Source organism: Tursiops truncatus, chromosome 7 (genome assembly GCF_011762595.2).
Source record: "Tursiops truncatus isolate mTurTru1 chromosome 7, mTurTru1.mat.Y, whole genome shotgun sequence".
NCBI classification, from domain to species: domain Eukaryota; kingdom Metazoa; phylum Chordata; class Mammalia; order Artiodactyla; family Delphinidae; genus Tursiops; species Tursiops truncatus.
Genome location: NC_047040.1, coordinates 38126725 through 38149085, shown reverse-complemented (window position 1 = coordinate 38149085; position 22361 = coordinate 38126725). Strand labels below are relative to the sequence as shown.

The 22361-nt window shown below is 34.8% G+C and overlaps 1 protein-coding gene across 1 annotated transcript in view; it reads right to left on the bottom strand.

Annotated features, from left to right (window-relative positions):
• Positions 1-22361, bottom strand: part of PGAP1 (post-GPI attachment to proteins inositol deacylase 1) — a 95460-nt gene that overhangs the window by 51639 nt on the left and 21460 nt on the right. The window contains exons 5-13 of the mRNA XM_019939223.3: positions 19457-19614; positions 15553-15605; positions 14652-14718; positions 12737-12842; positions 12007-12062; positions 10483-10566; positions 7028-7074; positions 5988-6039; positions 2168-2245 (exon numbers count right to left, since the gene is read on the bottom strand). Of these exons, the coding sequence (XP_019794782.1) occupies positions 2168-2245; positions 5988-6039; positions 7028-7074; positions 10483-10566; positions 12007-12062; positions 12737-12842; positions 14652-14718; positions 15553-15605; positions 19457-19614 (701 nt within the window). The remainder of the gene's footprint in view (positions 1-2167; positions 2246-5987; positions 6040-7027; positions 7075-10482; positions 10567-12006; positions 12063-12736; positions 12843-14651; positions 14719-15552; positions 15606-19456; positions 19615-22361) is intronic.

Genomic DNA, 22361 nt, shown 5'->3' with positions numbered 1-22361 from the left:
ATATATGTATATACATTTAAATATATGTATCCTTCTGATGATGGGCTATAACAGACACATAAAAATTATGAAAGGCCTAAGTTACCATCCTTGTGAGATTGGGTATGCAACACTAGAGTCAGCAGTGTTACTTTCCAAAGAGCGTTAAGACACATTAAGTATTTATTAGGCCACTAAGACTGGCTATTTGCGAAACGCTCATTAATTTCTTGGAATAACCAAGGAAGCCCTTTCCAAGTTTGGGAAGTGTTAAATTCATTCAAAACCAACTTACCTGAAAGAAAAACCCTTAAAGAGAGCTTTTAGTATTGAAGATGCTGAATTACCTCTCACTTGAGCTAAGCAAAACAAAACAATGAATCCATTATAAGGTACTCGTGAGACTCAATCTTTGAGACTTCTCCTAACTACATCCCCTTTTCTTTTTTCCTTTAAATTTTCCTATGATATTGGCCCCAAATCTCATTAACTTTCTCATTCAAGAAACACTTTTTTGAGCATTTATGTGGTAGTCACTAAAGGTTGAGGATGCAAACTAGAGTAAAACCTATCTGGTCCTTACTCTGAATGAATTCATACTATGGTGATGGCAATAAAGACGTAAACAAATAAATTATAACTCGGTATAATATAGTCCTCAAAGAAGTTATAAACAAAATATCCTGGGAATAAGTAAGAGGTTACTGGAGTAGTCTAGAAAAGGAAAACAAGGGACACTTCGGCTAGATTTTGAAGGGTAAGTTTGCTGGGTGAAATGTGGAAAGGGGAGTAGAGGGTCTTTTACCTCCATCTTCTTCTTTCCCTGCCTACTTCTCTCAAAAATCACCATCCTTTTATTTCTACTCCCACTTCACTAGTACAAGCTTTCATAATCCTATATGAGGTGCCTGTTCTCTCTTCTTCTAATCTATCCTATACCATAAATAGATTCATTTTCCAAAATAAATAACTCTGATCCCATTACTACTATGGTGAAAAATCTTTCACTTCCCTACTGACTCCTGAATTCTATAAAGTCCTGAATCTTCCAATCAAGGCCCTCCAGAATATGGCCATTAACTACTTTTCCAGACTTTTCTTCCGCTACTATTCCACCCATGATAGCCATCCTTTTAAAGCTACTATTTACTTATTCACTATTTTCCAAACGTACTCTACACTGTCCATGTTTGGATCTTACTATTTCTTACTATTTCTTTGTCTCAACAGTGCTGTTTATTGTAACTTTCTGCAATGATGTTACTATTGAGCATCTGGAATGTGGCTAATACAGCTAAGGAACTGAATTTTTACTTTAATTTTAATTAATTTAAATTGAAATCGCTACATGTGCTAGTGGCTCCTATATTAGATATCCCAGGTCTAGAATATTCATTCTACCTATAAAAACCCTAACTATCCTTTAAGGCAATTTTAAATACCACCTCATAATAATGCCTTTTTTTATTTCATCAATCAGAGATATCTCCCCCTTTAACACTTTTCATGGATTTGCTATATTCTGATTTGTTTTATACACTTTGGATAACTCTTTCATTCTCACCCTTTCCCTGGCCACCAAATATATTTCTCTCCCGCTGCCCAACAGTAGGTAGCTTTTTGAGAACAGGGTTCATGTCTTTCTCATTTGTGTGCCTCCTATAATTCCTGGCACATAGTCTTGCACATAAGAGAGTACTCAATAATTAACAGATTTTGGGGCTTCCCTGGTGGCGCAGTGGTTGAGAGTCCGCCTGCCGATGCAGGGGACACGGGTTCGTGCCCCGGTCCTGGAAGATCCCACATGCCGCGGAGCGGCTGGGCCCGTGAGCCATGGCCGCTGAGCCTGCGCGTCCGGAGCCTGTGCTCCGCAACGGGAGAGGCCACAACAGCGAGAGGCCCGCGTAACGCAAAAACAAAAACAAAAAGAAAAACAAATAATTAACGGATTTTGAAAGACTGATAAAGTAGAACTAATTCCCACTTGAAACAAAGAGACTTGGATTTATTCTGCTTAGTTCAAGTTAGAGTAGATGACCCTAATGCTTTAAACAGTCTTAGGTGGATCACCAACCTGGCCACTGTTTCAGATAAGCCCTAAGCTGAAGAATTCATCACAAAATAATTTTAAATATTTAGCATGAGTATCCCCAAAACATTCTGAAAACAACCTTAATTTGTTTGTTACCTTACTTCCATGAATAGATGGTACATAAACAACAAGATGAGACAAAGATGGATAGTCTTGAAGTCTTAACGTCAGAGACTAAAAAAGGATGAAAAAAAGCTGATTTTATTTCTCAGGATATATAGAGCTTAAAGCATGTTAAAAGAAAGATAAATTACAAACATTTATTTCTTACCTAGTAAGTCATGAAAAAACTGACTTCAAACTTTATGCTCAGTACTTCATAAAATGCCCATGTTTACATTTTCAGGTCAATGAGCCTGCTGAAGGTCAAATTTCTAATAATTATGTAAATATGGACTGCCAAAAATATTCCTTGAACTGTATCCCTTCATGTAAGATAAATGACATTTAACATTAAATTTAATTATTTTACATAATTATTTCCAGACTTGATGTTTCTTACAATTTGTCTACTTGTTTTGTATAATGTTACAGTATGATTTCTACAGTTATCTTGGTAGTATATGACAAAGAGCATTCAACAGTTGATGAATGAATGGATGCTCAATATGATGGAAGAATTGCAACTTAATCTCAAATGATTCTGATCTAGCCCAAGTAATAAACAGTTGCTGGCTAATGATGTGTATGAACATCATTCCCTGGAACGTATTCAGTAAGTGACATGAACACAGTAAGTCTAATAATGCACCTCACCAAATGAGCATCTATTCTTTTCTTAAAACTAAAGACCTTATCTTACAGTCCATATTTTGAGGAATGAACAGATTGGAGACTGGTCTACCTAATGAAAACCCAGGCCACCAAATACAGTTTTCAAGTCTTTTATTTTTTTTTTCCTGACAGTAGATGTGGCGAGGGTGTGAGTAGTTATATGCTGTGACAATCCGTGTACATTAAGAAATTTCTGCACTTAATACTCTCCACTGTTCTTCCGAAGCACCAATGTGGGCAAGTTGGATAGAGGTTCTAAAGAGAACTGTCAACCAGTGGTCCTCAAACAACCTGACCAGATTCACCTGGGAGTGCTTGTTAAACTCCTGGACTGCACCTCAACTTAGCAAAGTCTCTGCAACACACTTACATATTCCAATGTAAATTAAAGGGCCTTAAGAGAGCCACAGAAACCAAAGTTAAAGGCAACTGAAACCAACCAGACAGGTGGTAGACAATATGAAAGATAAATTAATTAGAAAGAACCATGGTTACTCTGTGTAGCTATCCACTGAGAACTTTTGTTATTTATTCTCAAGAATAATTTTTTTCCTCAAGAATTTTTTTTTTTAGGATCAGAATACTTTAAAAAGATATCAGTGTGTCAAAATACATTTACTTATAAAGTTAAGTTCCCATATAGTTACAATGTCAGTAGGAATTTGGGAAGATAATATTCATGAAATTGTTACACTGACAGGTAAGGTTAATATGAAGTTTGGAAATTTTTCAGTGTTTTAAGGGTAAAATGACCTTAATGCTGAGGCAACACACACAGAAAATCAAACACCAGCGTTTGGATGTCAGAAACCCTTCAAGTTCTGCTGCTGTGTGTAGGGCAAAGCTGTGGTGCTAAAGTATGATCTAGGCACAATAGTGACTAGGTAATTTTTCTCATTAACTTAGATTTCTTTTCAAAGTTAATTGTTTTGTTTGTTTTTAGCAATAAGTCCATTTGGGCTTACCCAATTGTTGGTCTGCTGTGGTTTCTGTCTTCATTGTACCATGACAGAAAAGTTCCATGTGACTGATGCTGTTAAGGCCCTAAACCGAATTTACAAGTGCTTTGCTGGAGGATTCCATCTATTTATTAACAGTTCAGTCATCAGAGGTGCCAAAGGTGGTATGATTCTCATCTTACATTACCTTTGTTGAGATGATATAAATATGAATAAAACCCACAAGATTTTTTCACTTCAATCTTTCCTTTCCCTTCAACTTCATAGCAAAATAATTTTGTGTGCTTTTTATAAATGGGCTAACACACATATATATAATTTTAATTACAATGGAAAAGTTTATTTGCATTTAATAATTATAATCCTTTTCAACTGAGAATGCTTAAGATAGCAGAGTATTATAATCCTCATTTTCTAACTTTTCTCTTCCAGTTTTCCCCCTAAATTCCAGTAGGCTTTTAATGCCGCCTGGCACTTTCTTCTAGTATCCACTATAAAAAGTAAGCAGCTGGAGCTTCCCTGGTGGCGCAGTGGTGAAGAATCCGCCTGCCAATGCAGGGGACACGGGTTCAAGCCCTGGTCTGGGAAGATCCCACATGCCACGGAGCAACTAAGCCCATGCACAACTACTAAAGCCCGCGTGCCTAGAGCCCATGCTCCAAAACAAAGAGAAGTCACCTCAATGAGGAAACCCATGCACCGCAACGAAGAGTAGCCCCTGCTTGCCACAACTAGAGAAAGCCCGTGCGCAGCAACAAAGACCCAACGCAGCCAAAAATAAAATAAATAAATACAATAAATAAATTAAAAAAAAAAAGTAATCAGCTGGAAGATCTTGTTCTACTACTCAGCCAGCTGTTTCTTACACTTAGAAAAAACAACACAGGGGTCTAAAACTAGACGAATACATTGTTAAATCTTTGAGACTTAAAAAAAAGAAAGGATATTATGATTTAAGAAATAATTTTTTTAAAATAGTAGCAAAGTAACATTTTATCGGGTTTTTTTATGATTTATTTCTTCCTAACTCTTAAATTACAGACCGGAAAGGATATCCAAACTGGAAATTCAAGGAAATATTTAATATATCTTATGAATGATTGATCAGTAAGTATACCCTAATACTTCTGTTTTTGCTTTGCTCCTGCCTAGACAGTTAGGATAGAACTAGTGAGAGACCTTAAAAATGTTCTTATGAGTCAAATCACTTATTTGTCTTATCAATACAAAGCCACATGAAAGAACATGCACAAAGTAAGACTGACCAAGGTGACACAGAACATAACTGCAATCATTCCGAAGTCAAGTGTAAGTGACTTGCAATTATTCATCCTGTCATCATTCCTCTCATTGGTATAGGACAGAGCTGACTAAACATACAGATAAATAAACATTCATGAGCACAAATAACTAACTGGAGTTGGGAGATGATCGGGACCAACCAGAGGACTTCACATTCAACCCTATGAATATAGTATTCATCATGACAATATATTCTAAAGTATAGATTTACTTGAAGACTAAAAACTATCAACTGGCATATGATTATCAGTTATAATAAATACAATTTGAAAATTAGAACAGATATTTTCATCAAATTTTAGAACTGTTTTATTTTCTCAACAATAGATTTTATGAGTGTGCAAATGAGCCTTTTGTAAAGATGTGCTGACCTACCACAGTTGCTTAAGGAAATCATTAACAATTATTAAATAAATTCCATGGAGTACTATATAAAAGTAGATAGTTACTGAAGTGCTTAACCACAGATGACACTGAAACTGAAAATTGCTTTGTGTCTTTTTGAGATGCTTACTTCCCTACTGTAGGTCCTCCCCAAAATGAATTCTGAGTATATTCAACTTAATATTTTAAGACAGACCATTCCAAACAAACCCTCAAATTGAATCTTAAAAATTTATCTATCTCTTAGTATGATGCTATAACATATAGATTTAATTTTATTTAGGATTGATGACTTATAGTTTTCACCTCTGAAAGCTAAGAAATAATTGCATGTTATTCTCCATTAAATGTATTTCCAGAGAAAATATTTCTAAAATGTATATTAGCAAATTTCAAGTTTATTTAATACCTAGAATTAATCAAAGACCATACTGTACATGCTTATATGCTCAAATATTTTTTCACCTGGATATTAACATTCTAAATCCACAATTTACCTTAATTGTTGGCAGCAGTTCAGCTTTCCATGATAAATCAACCCCTTGCCGGCTTGGAAATAAATATGAAAATATAATTAAAGGACAAATATATTAAAGTATTATAAATTAAAAATGAGCTTCGGAGCAAAAAGAAACCATCTGTAGACCTACCAAAGACGGTTCTAATGAACTCAAGTCTAATAGGTCTAACACAATACACTTTATCCACATAGTCCTTTGGGGAACAAAACGTAGTTTTTCCTAGCAACCAACTATCAATGTTTGCAAAAATTACTAGTATGTTAATTTTCTTTATTTTTAATTTTAAAATCAATACTATAATTTAGTAGCAAAATGAGCTTAAGAATATCTGAAGTGGGACTTCCCTGGTGGCACAGTGGTTAAGAATCCTCCTGCCAATGCAGGGGACACAGGTTCGATCCCTGGTCCAGAAGATCCCACATGCTGAGGAGCAAACAAGCCCGTGCGCCACAACTACTGAGCCTGCGCCCTAGAGACCGCAAGCTACAACTACTGAAGCCCGTGCGCCTAGAGTCCGTACTCCACAACAAGAGAAGCCACTGCAATGAGAAGCTGGCACACCAAAACGAAGAATAGCCCCCACTCACTGCAACTAGAGAAAACCCGCACGCAGCAACAAAGACCTGACACAGCCATAAAGAAATAAATTTATATTAAAAAGAAAAAAGCAAACTGTTAAGCTTAAAAAAAAAAAAAATATCTGGGGCTTCCCTGGTGGCGCAGTGGTTGAGAGTCCGGCGCAGTGGTTGAGAGTCCGCCTGCCGATGCAGGGGACCCAGGTTCGTGCCCCGGTCCGGGAAGATCCCACATGCCGCGGAGCAGCTGGGCCCATGAGCCATGGCCGCTGAGCTTGTGCGTCCGGAGGCTGTGCTCCGCAACGGGAGAGGCCACAGCAGTGAGAGGCCCGGGTACCGCAGAAAAAAAAAAAAAAAATCTGAAGCTATTCTGAAAGTGTGACTTGAGTATATCTTATGTTGAGAAAAATGAACAGAGGGCCTTATGTTCAAAACACTTACCACATAGAAGTGCTGTTTATGCAGCCAAAAATCCAGCTATTTGTATCCTATTGATTAATAACACAAAATAAAACACACTAAATATTGTAGAAAATAATTATATAAAACAGGCATTTCACTGTTTATGTGGGCTAGGTGCTAAAAAAGACAAAAGCTAAAGACACAAAAAGACACAAAGCTAAAATCATTAGGTCAGTAGGCACAATGGAAACATAAAATAACAACTTATTGTTTAGAAACGTATTCAAAATGTTCTCAAAAGTCAAACAGGTCAAGGTGAGGCAAAGAAGTCTAATGTCAACATAGACAGGTAAAGCAAGTAACCTGGAGCAGCAGTATGAGAGAGTAACCTGATAGGTTATCTCTCCACAGCATACTGCTAAGCAATTTTCATTTCTGAACCAACACTTTTAGAGTTCAGCAATGTCCACACTTTAATTAGGTACTTACATAGAAAGTAACCTATATTTTAACAAAACTAGAAGAGAACAACTAGAGGTAGACTTTCACACAAACAGAAAAAGAAAAAAATCCAGAGCCAAGTAATTAAAAATAATCTAAGTACAGCTTTTTAGTTTATCATTTAAGTGCTCATTTGATTACTAGGCAGATAACTTTTATGCAACTGAGAATGTGCTTGGATTGAAGCACAATTCCAAGGGTTTAAGACTAAAGCTAGTTGTTACTTTACTAGCGCAGACTGGGAATGCTGCAGAGATGGTTGTGGTATTTTAACAATATTATGTATTCAGCTTCAGTCATTTAAAAGCAGTATGACCCAAGATCTTCACTCTAACTTTTAATGAAGTAGTAAGAGCAATGCTCCAAGATCTAACGATCCAACTACTGAAATCGTACCAGGGCATAAGAGAATGAGAAACACTGCTGAGACAGCTACATATATTTTTCCTTAGTATACAGACAGGACAATAAAAATATCAATCCTTTCATTCAATTAATATTTATAAAGTCCATTCCAGGGCCAAGGAATTATGCTAAGCCCTCAAGAAAAATGATGAATCAAGCAGACACAGCCTCTGCCCTCATCAAGCTTAAATAAAATTTTAAGATATTTTTCAAGAATTCAAAAAAGCAAGCTGAAAGAAAACAAATACAATGTGGTATTTCTCTACTCTCCACTGCTGGCAAAATACTTCAGTAAACTCTTTTATCAGTTACCTGTGTTTACCAGAACCACCACGTGACATTATAAAGCAAGGCAACAGAACAGATCTGCATAGCCTAGACAAAGAGAATCTAGCAACCTCTCAAGATCCAATTCACTTTTGTAATAGGTTTTTGCAGTTATTGCAACTCAAAGACAGCCCTTATTATGAAAATTGCCAATACTGCACACTACTTACTTTGGTGTCTAGGGGATTCTGATTCATTCACTAACAGACTGAATAAAGTATTATTCAAATCCACCCTAAAACACCATGTTGTTATAACCTAGAAGGTGTCAAAGAACAATTTCAGGTCATCTAGTAAACACCCCTAACTCAGCTAATTTTAAAACTTGTATTAAAAATCTTAGAAAAAGTCACTCAGAATTTACTAACTCCTGAAGTGCACAGAAAAGAAAATGCTACTTGATTATAAAATTTATAGATCTAAAAAAAAAATCTATCTACAGTAAAAAATACATCCTCGATGGCTGTTAAAATCATTAGGTGAAAGACTGACTAGGAACTTTATAATGAATGGATCATGCCAATGTGACCTGAGTCCACTGATATATCAGTCCACTGATTTTTGTCACTAAAAGTGTCACTATTTCACTAAAAGAAATACATGTTAAAAGATACCACAAGAATACAATCAACTAAACCCAGAACAAATGTATGGCATGGGGGAAAAAAAGAGGGGGCTGTTAAAAAAGACATAGGACATATGAATCAAATGCAATGTATGTACTTTTTGGATTCTGATTCAAACAAGCTAACTTAAAACTTAAATGAACAGAGGAAAATTGAACATGGACTGGATACCACATGATATTAAGGAATAAGTAATTAATTTTGTTGGATAAAATAATATAATAATATTATTATTATATAATATTATTAGTATTATAATAATATGTAAAATTCTTATCTGTTATAAAAACGTACTGAAATATATATTGATAAAATGCCTGGATTTTGCTTTAAAAATGCTTCACTCAAAAAAGTGAGGAAGGGATAAATCAAGTAAGAATGGCAGAATATTGATAACTGTTAAAGCTGTGTGATGGTTAAGTAAGAATTTATTATATTCTCTCTCTACTTTTGTATGTTTGAAAACTTCTATGATAAAAATTGAAAACATTTAAAACAAATTCTCCACATGACTAGTAATACTTCACCCATGGACCTTAGTTACAGAAAAGGGATCCTCCAATAAGCCAAATGGATAATTTGCACTTTGGCAAGGATTTTTCTCAATATAATACTGACATTCTGATTTGGAATTTAGTAGGAGTGTAGATATTTTAAGCCATCACTCTCAGGGCCAGATTCTCTTGGGATAAACTACTCATCCAAATTTTAGGCTGAGAGATGGTAGTCTGTCTCTGGTAAGAGATGCAAAACTGTGGCAATTCCACTAAAATTAGTATTCATTAGCACCTAGCCCACAGTGCCTGCCTACCATCTTTTCTAAAGACTTTACTATACATCAAATGGTGGTATCAACCAACTAAGTAATATAGTAGATCCTAGTCCTAAAAAATACAAATAATCCAACAAAAGGGAAACGAGGGAACTTAAATTATGAAAGATGCAAATATAAAGTGAAGAATCCTAGGACATGAGGGGGAAAAAATCAGAATAGAGAGAAAGGAACCCAAATTGGGAAACAAATTCCTGAAAGTAAGAAGTGCTGATAAATTATTACTTAAACAGACCTAATATAACAAAAGCATGCTAAAGCATCTAACATATTTCTAGCATAGTAGGTACTCATTAAAAAGAAATACACAAACAAAATCATCATACTGATACTGTAAGTCCAGACAACACTGTTAACAAAAAGTTACTATACTATTTTAGAGAATACTTGGTATAAAAAGTACTGCAAATTTGAGTATGGAAGCCATGGGAAAAACAGGATTTACTTTATAAAACAAAGGATAGCTTTGCTTAAATATATCTATTCTTTAAAATACTAATAGAATTTTAGAATTAAAGGAGCTCTGAACTGAATTCCTTCAACCTAAACATAGTGAAACTAAAGTAGAAAAACCTAAACTAGAGGCAAAGGTACAAGCTAATAGTATAGATATATTATCAGTTACAGAAGCATTTTGATTAGTACTTTTCAATCAATACTCTGTTCCAGATAAATGTTTTTCAACTAATTAGATTTAATAATAGTTCATAGCTAAAGATGATACCTACTAGATACTAGTTGAATCTTAAAAATAAACAACAGTTAGCCTTTTAAATTTACATAAAGTGTATCAATTATCTTACCAGCATGGTGCTCTGACAATAGACATGAGTGTAGATTCTTCTATGATTTGCAAGGGGAAATGTAAAATATATTTTATCAGATTCCTAAAAAAAGAGGGAAAACACAATAAATTATGAGTAGATAATTTCATCATTCAAAAATTCAGATAAAGTAATGAATGATTATTCTAATTAATTATTTTAATTCTATCATTCTTGGTGTTGTTGAGAACCAATAATCTAGGAATGGGAAGAAGATACAGATGCAAGATAGATCAGGTATAAACCCTGTAGACCTGAATTTGTCTTGGAAGTATCAGTATGAATGCATGTTTTTTTTGTTTGGGCTTGGTTTTTGGCCTTATGACCAAGATAAAATACATTTCTTAGCTCTGTTTACTGAAAAGGCCTTAGAAATGCTAACTTACTAGCCATAAACATCTCTAGTTCCCAAATTATGGTTTGCAGATACTGTTTCCCAAATAATAGGAAGAGCTTCTTTGAGAAAAAGCAGATTCAAGGTCTGGGACGGGAGATGATACACAATGAGCTAAAATACTTTCTCATACTAGACAGTGAGGAAAATATCAAAGACAACTAAAGAGCAGCTATATCAAAAAGATTCAGGAGCCTACCTTGAAATGGCTTCCACTGGTCAAGGACAGAACAGTTTTAATAGCAATTTTAGTATCAAAGATAGAACAATTTTAGTATTTTAGTTTAGACAGAAACACAAAAATGTTTAAGCTCATAATAACACTGGAGGAAAAACCCCCCAAAACATCTTATGGTCACTGATGGAGGGTGTTTGTGAGCCAACTCACTACTCTAAAAACCAGTAAATATAAGATCCAAAGAATTATCATTTTTTTCCTTTGTAATCTGTTCTACTTTTGATAAATTTAGTAGATGAGAAGTTTTTCTATATAGTGTTTCAGTTAATAAATGAAGAAGGAATAATCGGAGTCTCATTGCTTTTGTACTCCCTATTAATGACTCTAGGCCTTCTTCATCAATAGCTGCTAACATCACAAAAAGAGAGAGAGTCTAGTAAAAACAAAAACAAAACAAAAACCTGAATCTGATGAAGCATCTAGATCCAAGATCCAGCTACCAAGTCACAGGAAAGAGTAGGGAAAGGAATATACTGGATGACATTACAGGAGTGCAATCAGCAAAATCAAGACTGTGTGAAACTCTATAGGACAAATGACTAGTTTTTTTATTTTTTTCCAACAAATAAACTGCAAGGAAAAAAAAGGGTGAAGGAAGTATTAGATATTAAAAGAGGAATAAGAGACATATCAACAATACGTACACCTTGTTTGTACCCTGATTTAAACAAACTGGAAAACAAAGAAACAACAAAAAATTTGACAGTTATCATAAAACTGGAAAATTGAACAGACTAGATATTAAGGAATTATTACTAAACTGATTTAGTATGGGAAAATAACGTTATCTTCTTTAAAAAGTCTAGCTTTGAAAAATAAATACTAAAATATTCTTGAAAAAAAATTTTAAATCCATTGGTGGTATACTTACATTGTAAGCCACATAGGTCCATTTGGACACTTTTACTGGAACCCACATAGATGTCCCTAAGGCAAAAGAAATTAATTTGTTTGGCTTTTTAAAAAACATTAAGTGATTTCTTTTACTGAATCCTTCTCAATCACAACAGGATTTGAAAAAGAAGCAGTTTCCTGAACACTGGCTATTTTAAAATAGAAAATCTAATGAGATGTTCTCTATATGCTCATCACCAAGGAGCATTCAGATCATGGAAAGCATTTAAAATCTTTCTGATGTCTAACTCTAAGAAGTATCAACAGAAGAAAACAAATATTTCATTTTCCAAACTAAGTAGAGCATGACAGATACATATAAAAACAAAATGTACCAGCAAAAGATATGCTGTTAAACCGAAAGACTGAAGAATGATACTGAGAAACTAAGTCAAGAATAATATAGAATTTATTTTACGTGGCTGTCAGGAGAATAGAGACATTTAACGCTTTAAAATTTTTCTACTGTCATGTTATTTTCAGTACAAAATTTTATCAGCAACATCTTTTTACTTTTACATTTTTTACTTTTCCCCTCCTTAGCCAAGAACCTCATAAGAAACCAGCATAGGGAAATTAATAAAATATAATAGGATTATAATACCTGAAGCATTACAGTTTTAAAGAATTTGTCTGCTAATGACAAATTTACCTAAAAATAATACTCAAAACTCTACTTAAAATTAAAACATGCTATTACTACCGACCTGTTAAGTCAGAAATTATTGATGGATTTTCCTCAAAGTGTTTTGCTGGGTGTCTTATGAAGTGGTGATTCAAAACTGACAATTTCTTCTTGGGATTTTGAGTTATCTAGAAAGAACATTGATACATTCTGTATCCTTTTATATCCACTGTGATGACCTAATGAAACTTTGTTTCAAGTAATAATAATAAGAGCCAACAGTTACTTACTGTGGGCCAGGCACTGTTCTAAGTGCTTAACATGGGACTAACTATGTTTTGAGTTAGTTTCCCTGTATATATGTTTGTTTCTCCTCCTCAACTATATGCTTCTTGAGGAGTAGGAATCATATCCTAACATTTTATTGTCTAATATTTAGTTTAGTATATCATATACACTGAGTTTGTGAAAGAGAGCTCAGTTTCATATTATTTTGATCCTTAGCAGTATTAGTCAAAAATTTCTCATTTGTCCCTTAAAATGTATCTGTAAAATACTTATCCATCCAGAATTATAATTTATTACATGCTAGTATTAGCATTTTCTTACCTTAGAATTTAATGGAAAACAAGATTTGATTTGTTAAAATTAGTTTGATGTATAATTTTTAAATAATATACCTGAGATTCACCTGTTCTTCATTAGTTGAAATGGGGTTTTTCCTAAACCTACCAAATGTCATTTAAAATACAAACTGGTCAAATACAAATTTTAATTGATTCTACTGTTGTATATGGTTGAACAGATTAAACACATTGGCAATAGAGTCACAATTAAAACAAGGTTGAAAAACTGAAAAACATTTACATTCCATGACTCCATGATTCCAATGTTAACAGCGTTAACTCTATGAAGCTGACTTACTTTAATAAATATACGAACTTAAATATGGTACCTTGTGGTTTAAAATGTGGTAAAACAGATCAACTTGTGTCTCTCTTTTACTGCATTCTTCAGGAGAGAGCTAAATATCTATCTCTCCCTAATAATAGTTATGCAGCTTCCTGAAGGGTTAAGGAAAAAAATATAGACACTACCCTACTCCTAAGAGAGAATGCTTAGGAGCAAGGTTAAGACACAATGATAAGGAAGCATTACCCAGAGATTTGCTGAGAAAGAAGCCACACATAATAGTCTCTCAAAGAACTGGGGCCTCCAGGAAAAAGAATCCAAAAATATATGCCATAATGGAAAAAATTACCAAAAATACAAGGAACGTTTTCTCCAAAAGGAGAAGCCAGAGTTGTAGTTCTCAAAACATGCTTCTATGGAACAGTGATGCACTGCAAAGTGACCTGAGGTGAAAGGCTGCTTATGATGAATAATGGCAATGTGTTCCCAATTAACAGGAAAAAAAAAATTAAGTTAATAGAATTCTCTGAATTTTGCTGAAATCCTTGGTGCCCATTACTATTTATCTGCTGGCAGACAAGAAAGAGATGAATGAGTAATATGATTTCCAGGTACCCTGCTAACTGAACAACTTAGAAAATCACTAGTTGGGAGAGTTTATATGTAAAATATCAATACAGAAAAGGTTTAACTCTAGAAGTACATAATTTAAGTTCTGGTGAGCTTGTGTTATTCAATGAATGTAGATATTTTGATCCTACTGTATAAGGATATTTGTAATAAGTATTTCCCTTAAGGTAAAAAACAAAAAGTCAGAAGGACATATATTAAATTTTAAACGGTAAAGGGGAAGAACTGAGGAAGATTTAAGGTATTCTCACTTTTTCATTTTTAATGCATTCTTAATTATTAATAGTTATCAAAGATTACAGATAAAAATAGATATTTCCATTTTCAAACTAATTACAGTCAATATAAGGTGTAGGCTTCTATTTTCATCAAAGTAAAAATACGTATTAAATCTATCACTGCTCTAACAAAAGCTTTTACTTCACTGAAATAACTTTTAGTTTAAAAATACATACTTGTTTAGTATCAGCATCAATAAGATCAAAGAATGCTCGAATTGTGGTCAATTGTAATTGTTTACACCTAAAAATAAAATAAATGTTACAAATGAAACTTTCTTTAAAAATATACTTTTAATACAAACATAAATAATTCTATTATTTAATGGAATATATGAATTTCCTTTAATGCTACAAACTCTAAAATTATTTAACAAATTATCATTATTAAGCATACATCTTAAAGCTGAAACCTATAAAAATAAAGTAAATTAAATCTTCCTGGATATTTGAGAGTATAAGTGTCAGGCCCCCGTCTTCCCTAAATCTTCCTGTCTACCCCAGATATAGACATGTTGTCTGCCCCACCTTCATATGTCTGAACTGTTGTGGTTCTTGCAAACACTACTGATTGCACAACCAGAGGAAGGTGAAAAGAGAAACTTTAAGCCAATGCATACAGAGATAAAATACTAGGATTTATGTATTTCTTGACCCTTATTTAACCTATTTCTTTATTTATATTAAGGGTAAATCTAATTCCTACTTGGTTTTCCATGTGCTGCTCTAGAATAGGCAATGCTGCATTAATCAAGTCCGAGTTTGGTGATTGGCCAAGAGCTCAGAAAGTCCTACCACAAGTATCTTTGATTCTGCCCAGCTATGACAAATTCTAAAATTCTGACATTATCATTTGAGACTGATGCTACTGGTTCTTCAGGAGATGATTTTATAGGTTGTCAAGGACACCTTGGTTAAACTGAGACAAGAACAAAGGCTTAAGTTCTAAACCCCTAAGTTAATCTTTCTCCCAAATCCTTATTTATTTATGGATAAACCTCTAAGAAAGCTAACTAACCAATCAATTCATTGATGAAAGGACCACCAAAAATTGCCAAAATAAGTTATATTAACTTACCATACAATGGAGAGGTGGTCTGTTGAAACCCAGGTCTTAGGCACTGCTGAACTCTAAATGGAAAGAAACAAAAATCATACTTAAGAAAAATGCACTTGTTATTCTCCAAAAGGCTTGAAATTCTTATAGGCTAATATTTAGAAACATGTAACATTAGTTTCACTATTTTATGATGCGCAGAAATTTTTAAACGATGCACTCTTGTAAAAGGTGATCCAAAAATATTAAGATATTGAATATTTCCTGCGTAAAATAATTCTTTGTCATTACTTATCAAGCTTAAATTACCCCTTAAAATTATTAAAACATCCACAGATTACTTACTGAAGTTTACTGTTTAACTCTTCATTACTCTAATAAGAGGTTAAGTTTATGATTCTTTAATAAATCATAGTGTGTTTATAAATTATGATAGATATTTCAGTAATTTTAGTTCTGACTAGACTATCATTTAATAAGTTCTAAGATGTTAATTCTAATCAGGATGTGCCTGAGAGATACCTGTGCCTGAGAGATACCTAGGCCTGAGGAGATTTTTCAAAATAAATATGCCTAATCACAAAACTACCAAATCAGACTCTTGTAAGTGGGGTCCAGACTTATTTGGAAAAAAATCCCTAGATGATTAGCATATATACTACTGGTTAGAGACAGAAGGGCAAAAGCCTAGCAAAAAATATAACTATTTTCAGAAGGCTTCCTAACAGTGGCACAGCACCCTCCAAGAACTAGAGACTTCTATTTATACAGGGTAATGACCTCCCTGTGAACAGCATCTTACATACAATGGGGAAACATTAAGCAAATCTGATATTATTTTTCATGTCATCTCTCTCTCTACACTGTCAAAGACACATTGAGATGCCCTCACTAGAACTGTCAAAACAAAATGAAAATAGGAAACTAACAATGCTGTATGCAAGAAAACTTAGAGGCCTAACATGCCTCTTTGTTTTTTAAAAATAAATTTATTTATTTAATTTATTATTTTTTTTGGCTGCATTGGGTCTTTGTTGCTGTGCGTGGGCTTTCTCTAGGTGCAGCAAGCAGGGGTTACTCTTCGTTGCAGTGCACGGGCTTCTCATTGCAGTGCCTTCTCTCGTTGCAGAGCACGGGCTCTAGGCGCATGGGCTTCAGTAGTTGTAGCATGCAGGCTCAGTAGTTGTGGCTTGCGGGCTCTAGCGCACAGGCTCAGTAGTTGTGGCGCACGGGCTTAGTTGCTCCGCGGCATGTGGGATCTTCCTGGACCAGGGCTCAAACCCATGTCCCCTGCATTGGCAGGCGGATTCTTAACCACTGCGCCACCAGGGAAGCCCTATGCCTCTTTAATTAAAAAAAAAAAAAAAAAAAAGGTATTTGTAACAAAAAAAGGTATTTATAACTTCTAAGGAGTCATTGAGTCATTGTCACCATTGTACTCTGCAAATATCAATGTATATTTGGGTTGGAGGCTCTAAAGTTGAAGGAATCTACAGATTACTTAATGAACTTATAAGCATTAGCTATCTCATTTAGGAATTGCTGCTGGCAACTTACTTTAAAAAATTAAGACAACCAGAGTTCACTGTGGTTCTAAGGTTAGATGCTCAGTAAAGTAAGAACTCACAGTAGACATCATTTACTATTAACAAGGACAAAAGCTAGTTTACTTTCATTCAGTCTAACGAATGCATCTGTGTTAGAACTGAAAAAAGGAAAGTCAACACACATCATAAAGGTAGTTGCGGTGCTTCCCTGGTGGTGCAGTGGTTGAGAGTCCGCCTGCCGATGCAGGGGACGCGGGTTCGTGCCCCGGTCCGGGAAGATCCCACATGCCGCGTAGCGGCTTGGCCCGTGAGCCATGGCCGCTGAGCCTGTGCGTCTGGAGCCTGCGCATCTGGAACCTGTGCTCCGCAACGGGAGAGGCCATGACAGTGAGAGGCCCGCGTACCGCAAAAAAAAATTAAATTAAATTAAATTTTAAAAAAAGGTAGTTGCTCATGACCTTTGTGATAAAAACTGTTAAATGTCCACCAAAATCTTCTGCCTTTTTCATAGTTAACTAGCATGCATGTCTCAGCCTCTCTTAATCTATGGTGTGACTAAGTTTTCTCTAATGGGATGTGAAAAAGAGTGATGTGTGCCATTTCCAGGCCTAACTGCTCTCCTTCATGCTCTTTCCCCCTTCCTGTGGATTGAAACAGTGATGATTAGAGCAACCTCAGAAGTAAAGCATTCAAGAAGGGGGAGCCTATTATCAGCCTGGGTCCCTTAGTGAGACTCTTCAAAAACCACCCGCCACGTAAACGCACACCTAGGGCAGTCAAATGAGTGAAACATAAAATTCTATTGTGTTTAAGTGCCATTGCCTGCATGAGTGAATATTACAGTAGTTCAGCCTACCCTATGAATATAACTAAAGTCTCTAACTTAAACAATTTTTCTAGTCCCAATGGATTTAATGTCATCTAACTGTTCTTGAATAATCATTAAAAAAATTACTTCTTAATAATTGTTTTTTAAAGAGAACATACATATATAAAAGACTGTAGATTATTTGAGAGCTAAAAGCTAAGTAATTAAATATTTAAAAACTAAATAAAACTCAGATTATACAATAACCAGCTTTGAGAAAGTTCCATAATAAGTAAAATAATATTTTCATCAGAGATAAAGATATATAAGCTGCCTTGAACACAATACATTATCAAATGGATTAGAAGAGAGGGAAGGACACGTCCGCCCCCCCGCCACACACCATTAAAAAGACCAAATTCTTTAAAAGCTGGAGGAAAGGGTATCAATACAGCATCAAGCACCAGACCAAGTCTAGGAAATAAGTTATATCCAATTTTATACGACTAAAACATCTATTTTTATACTAAGGAGTTCATATTTAGAGTTTTGAGAACTTCTAGCACATACCTACCCAAAATATTCAGCATCAAAAAACAAGATTCCTACCGATTATGAGGTTTGAGAGATTTAGTAAATTAGTACTAATTACTTCCAAAGCTAATACGGCTATATCACAACTCCTTCAGTTATAAGAAAATGGTGGATAAGAGCAGAATAGCTTAATAATTTTTGTTCTGTGTATGGCAAGCATTCAGTAATACCTATTTACTGAATGAACAGCAGTAGGTGAACTGAGCAAAGGAGTATCTATTAAGAGAACAACTATGAAACAAAGAACTATCATCTAAAAAGCAAAAGGAATGCTATAAATTTTCTTTTTAGAAATTAAGTTATATTTGGAGATGACGTGTATACTGAGTTTAAAAGTTAAGCTCTTAACTAAAGACTTAAAGGTTAAACATACAAAAATAAGTCCTAAAAGGAAACCTGAACTTATTTTACAGAAGCTGTGTATCCCAGTTAAAGACCAAATACTTGATGTCCTAGCAGGGAAGAATAATTAGCAGATTAATTAATCAGAGCTCTATCTATACTATCAAAGCTAATTTTTAAATTTTAAAATCAGTAAACCTTCATTCAAGTTTAAAATTCAAGAGTATGTGAAATGTTTGATCTTCCATTACCACTGTATACAGCATACCACTGAGATACACCCGGGGCCCCTGGCCTTCAGTCCATACTTTTTTATACTTAAAACTCTAATCAATGGATAGGCACTTATTTTGAACAAGAAACAATCATCTTCATAAATAAGAGTCATTTGCACAAAGTTTCTAAGATCCTTTTCACCTTCCATGGATGTAAGTATCCATGCCTCTGTCTTCCCCAACTATTCATATTCATTGTTTCATGTTCTGTCTCTCTCACATACACATGCACACTTGCACACACACAGTATACCAGACCAACTCAGGAATCATTTCTAACCGATTACATATCACTTCTCCTTTCATGCTCCACTGTGTCCATCATGTTACTACTTTAGTAGAATCTTTAAAAAGATTACCACAACAGATAAGGCACTGGTATGATGGCTTAATTTTGGTAGAAAAGTCAGTCCTGAACGAACTTGGTAATCCCGGAATCCTCCAGCTACAGACAGTGTGGTTAAATTTATGTGTCTAGCATTCAGAATCCAATAGTTGTTTACAGTCATATAAAAATCTGGTGGGAAATAAAAAAGACATACATTAAAAATCAGTAACCATGCTCTGTAACAATAACCCATCTATAATACTAATATTAAACTGAATTTCTGTTTAAGCCATCTGAATTGTCTATAACCAATGCCATCCACATTTCTCTATTTTGGGTAAAGTCAGTATCTTTACACATACTCTACTTTCCCCATCAGAGTACAAATACTAAGAGTTAGTAAAGGTATCAATAAAGAAAAAAGATAACCCAATTTTATCAGCTTTGACAAGTCCATAGCAAACAGGTCTCTACATTCCACAAGGATGCTGCTTGTTTATGAGCCACATAGTATAGAAAGAAACCCCCGAAATTCTTCCAAAGATATAAGTTTACTATGCTAAGGAGCTATATCAATAGATCTTCCTAATCATGGTTGTGTCCCTGCTTATAGGGCTTAGCAACTCTCTACTGCAGTCACTGTAGTACTGGTGACCAAACAAAGTACTATTTAAGTTCTTAAAATACAATCTATCAGGACAATGACAGTCACATTAGTCTTGGGACTCTCTGCTGCAGAAAATCTGATGCTTAAGAAGATTCTATCCATTTAGTGTAACAAGTGGTGCAGACAATTTTTCCACTTTATCTATGGAAGATGAGAAAAATTTAGTGTTGAAGATCTGAGGCCAGGGCAGGAGAATTCTCATTTCCTATTCTGATTATCAAAACTTATTGCATTTTTTATCCTGGCATTTGATCCCATTGATGGCTTTTAACATTTTGGAACAGCAAACTTCTCATTAAAGATTTCAGTAGTATTCACTTAGACTGAGACAAAGCAGACCCATTCCTAATAACTCCAGGGCTTGGGATAAGAGTTCCAATGAGGTATACATGCCATATGTCTAAATACTTAAAAGTCAAACTTCCAGCTAACAAACTTAAATCAAATGTATTTTCTCTGCCTACCTTGACAAATATATCATTGAAATAACCTGGAAGGCCAGGTTCAAATTAAGAATTCTAGGACATCTCAGAGTTGGACACCAGATTATGGCAGCATAGGGAGAGAGCATATCTCTGGCCACAGATTGCTGTGGAGATCTGCAGCAAAGGGGGAACAGATCACTGTGCTCTCTTCTTCTTCCCATCCACATTCCATCCTGCATCAGAAAGACCTCCTGTGCACATCAAAATTCTGTCTGTACCTCATGCAGAGCCACCCCTTGGCCATAACTCAAGCTCAGGATTCTACATACCTGTCCTCAGGATAGATCCAAGTAAGAGTAAGGGAGTGGGCTTCAGGCATATGGGCAAGAAAAGTCTGAAGGACTGGCTACCTGGATCATAGTCCAGAAGTAAAGGTACAGCCTGTAAGTGGGGAGGCTGCTTGGCCTGTACACTCCACACCCTGTGGGGAATGGCAACACGAGAGCAGGGCCCTCTGAAGTACAGAGCTCAGTGCAAGGCTTCCTTTCCCCTATTTAAGGACACTATTTCCACCAAGTATAAATAGGGAATCTACTTCTGGAGGTCATATGGGTCTCCTAAAAACTTAAAATCCACCCTTGAACTTTTGTTTTTTCATTCTAATTATGGCTTAATGCAATAAAAAATAAATACAGACTAAAAGGCATAGAAGCTTGCTAATTACTGGAGAGGCCCCCTGACCCTAAGAAGCACTTTCAACCTAAGCCATTTAGAGACAGACCATCAGTATCCTTCAAAAACAGTAAACCTGACTCTCTTGACAGTTCTTTCCTCAAAGAGATTTTTAAAATGCATTTTGAGTAATTATAATTTAGCCTGCATGGCTCATCTACATATACCACATAAAATGCAGTAAGGGAAAGAATCCTCAATTGTGGTGACAAGTATTATGGCTTGTCTATACCTTTAATTTTTTCCTAAACCTATTATAAATAATAATTTATAATTATTAGAATCAGTAAAGCATATTTAACCAACTTCAATAATAAAACTAAAGATTTTTATCAGAAGAGTTCTACAGGCAAAGTTTTAAATGTACTAAGGAAAAAAATCAAACTTCTCTTTAAGTGCTACTGCACCAGATATTCCAGCAAGTAAGTTACTCCTTGGCAATGTTATGTTAAGATGGGTGCTTTGGAAAACTACTTTGGTTTGGAGTCACTAGGGTATATGTCTCACTTATCTGTAAACAAAATTTTCACCACAATTAAGATAATGCAAATTTTTATAGGGTAAGAAGTTGTGTAAATTTACTGATTAGGAAAAATAGTGATTTCTTTCTAAAGATTTTCTTCTACACATACAGCATTCCAAAAAGCAGTGAATACTTGACTTTCTTTAATAAAAAGTTGAGATAGTAGGCATTTAATTCTTATTCTGTGACATTATCACTATTTAATTAGATGACAACAATCATAAACACCTACTGTTCACTCAAAATTCCCTGCAACATTACAGTATTATCCATAATTTTATTTCCTCTGTTATCGTAATGTAACTCAATTCAGAGGCAGCATACGTAAATGTTAAAAGCACAGGCCCAGAAACAAGGTTGCTGGAGTCAAATACCAGCTCCACTATTTTCTTGCCATGTGACTTTGGGCAAGAATTTTATCTTGGCCTCTCTTTTCTGTCCATGGACATGGCAATAACAATGGTACCTACCTCAAAGAACTGCCATAAGGATGAAATGATACAATAAGCATGTAAAGTTCTTACCACAATATCCAAAATATAATAAGAGCTCTATAAAGATTAGCAATCCTACCTTACCTCATCATATA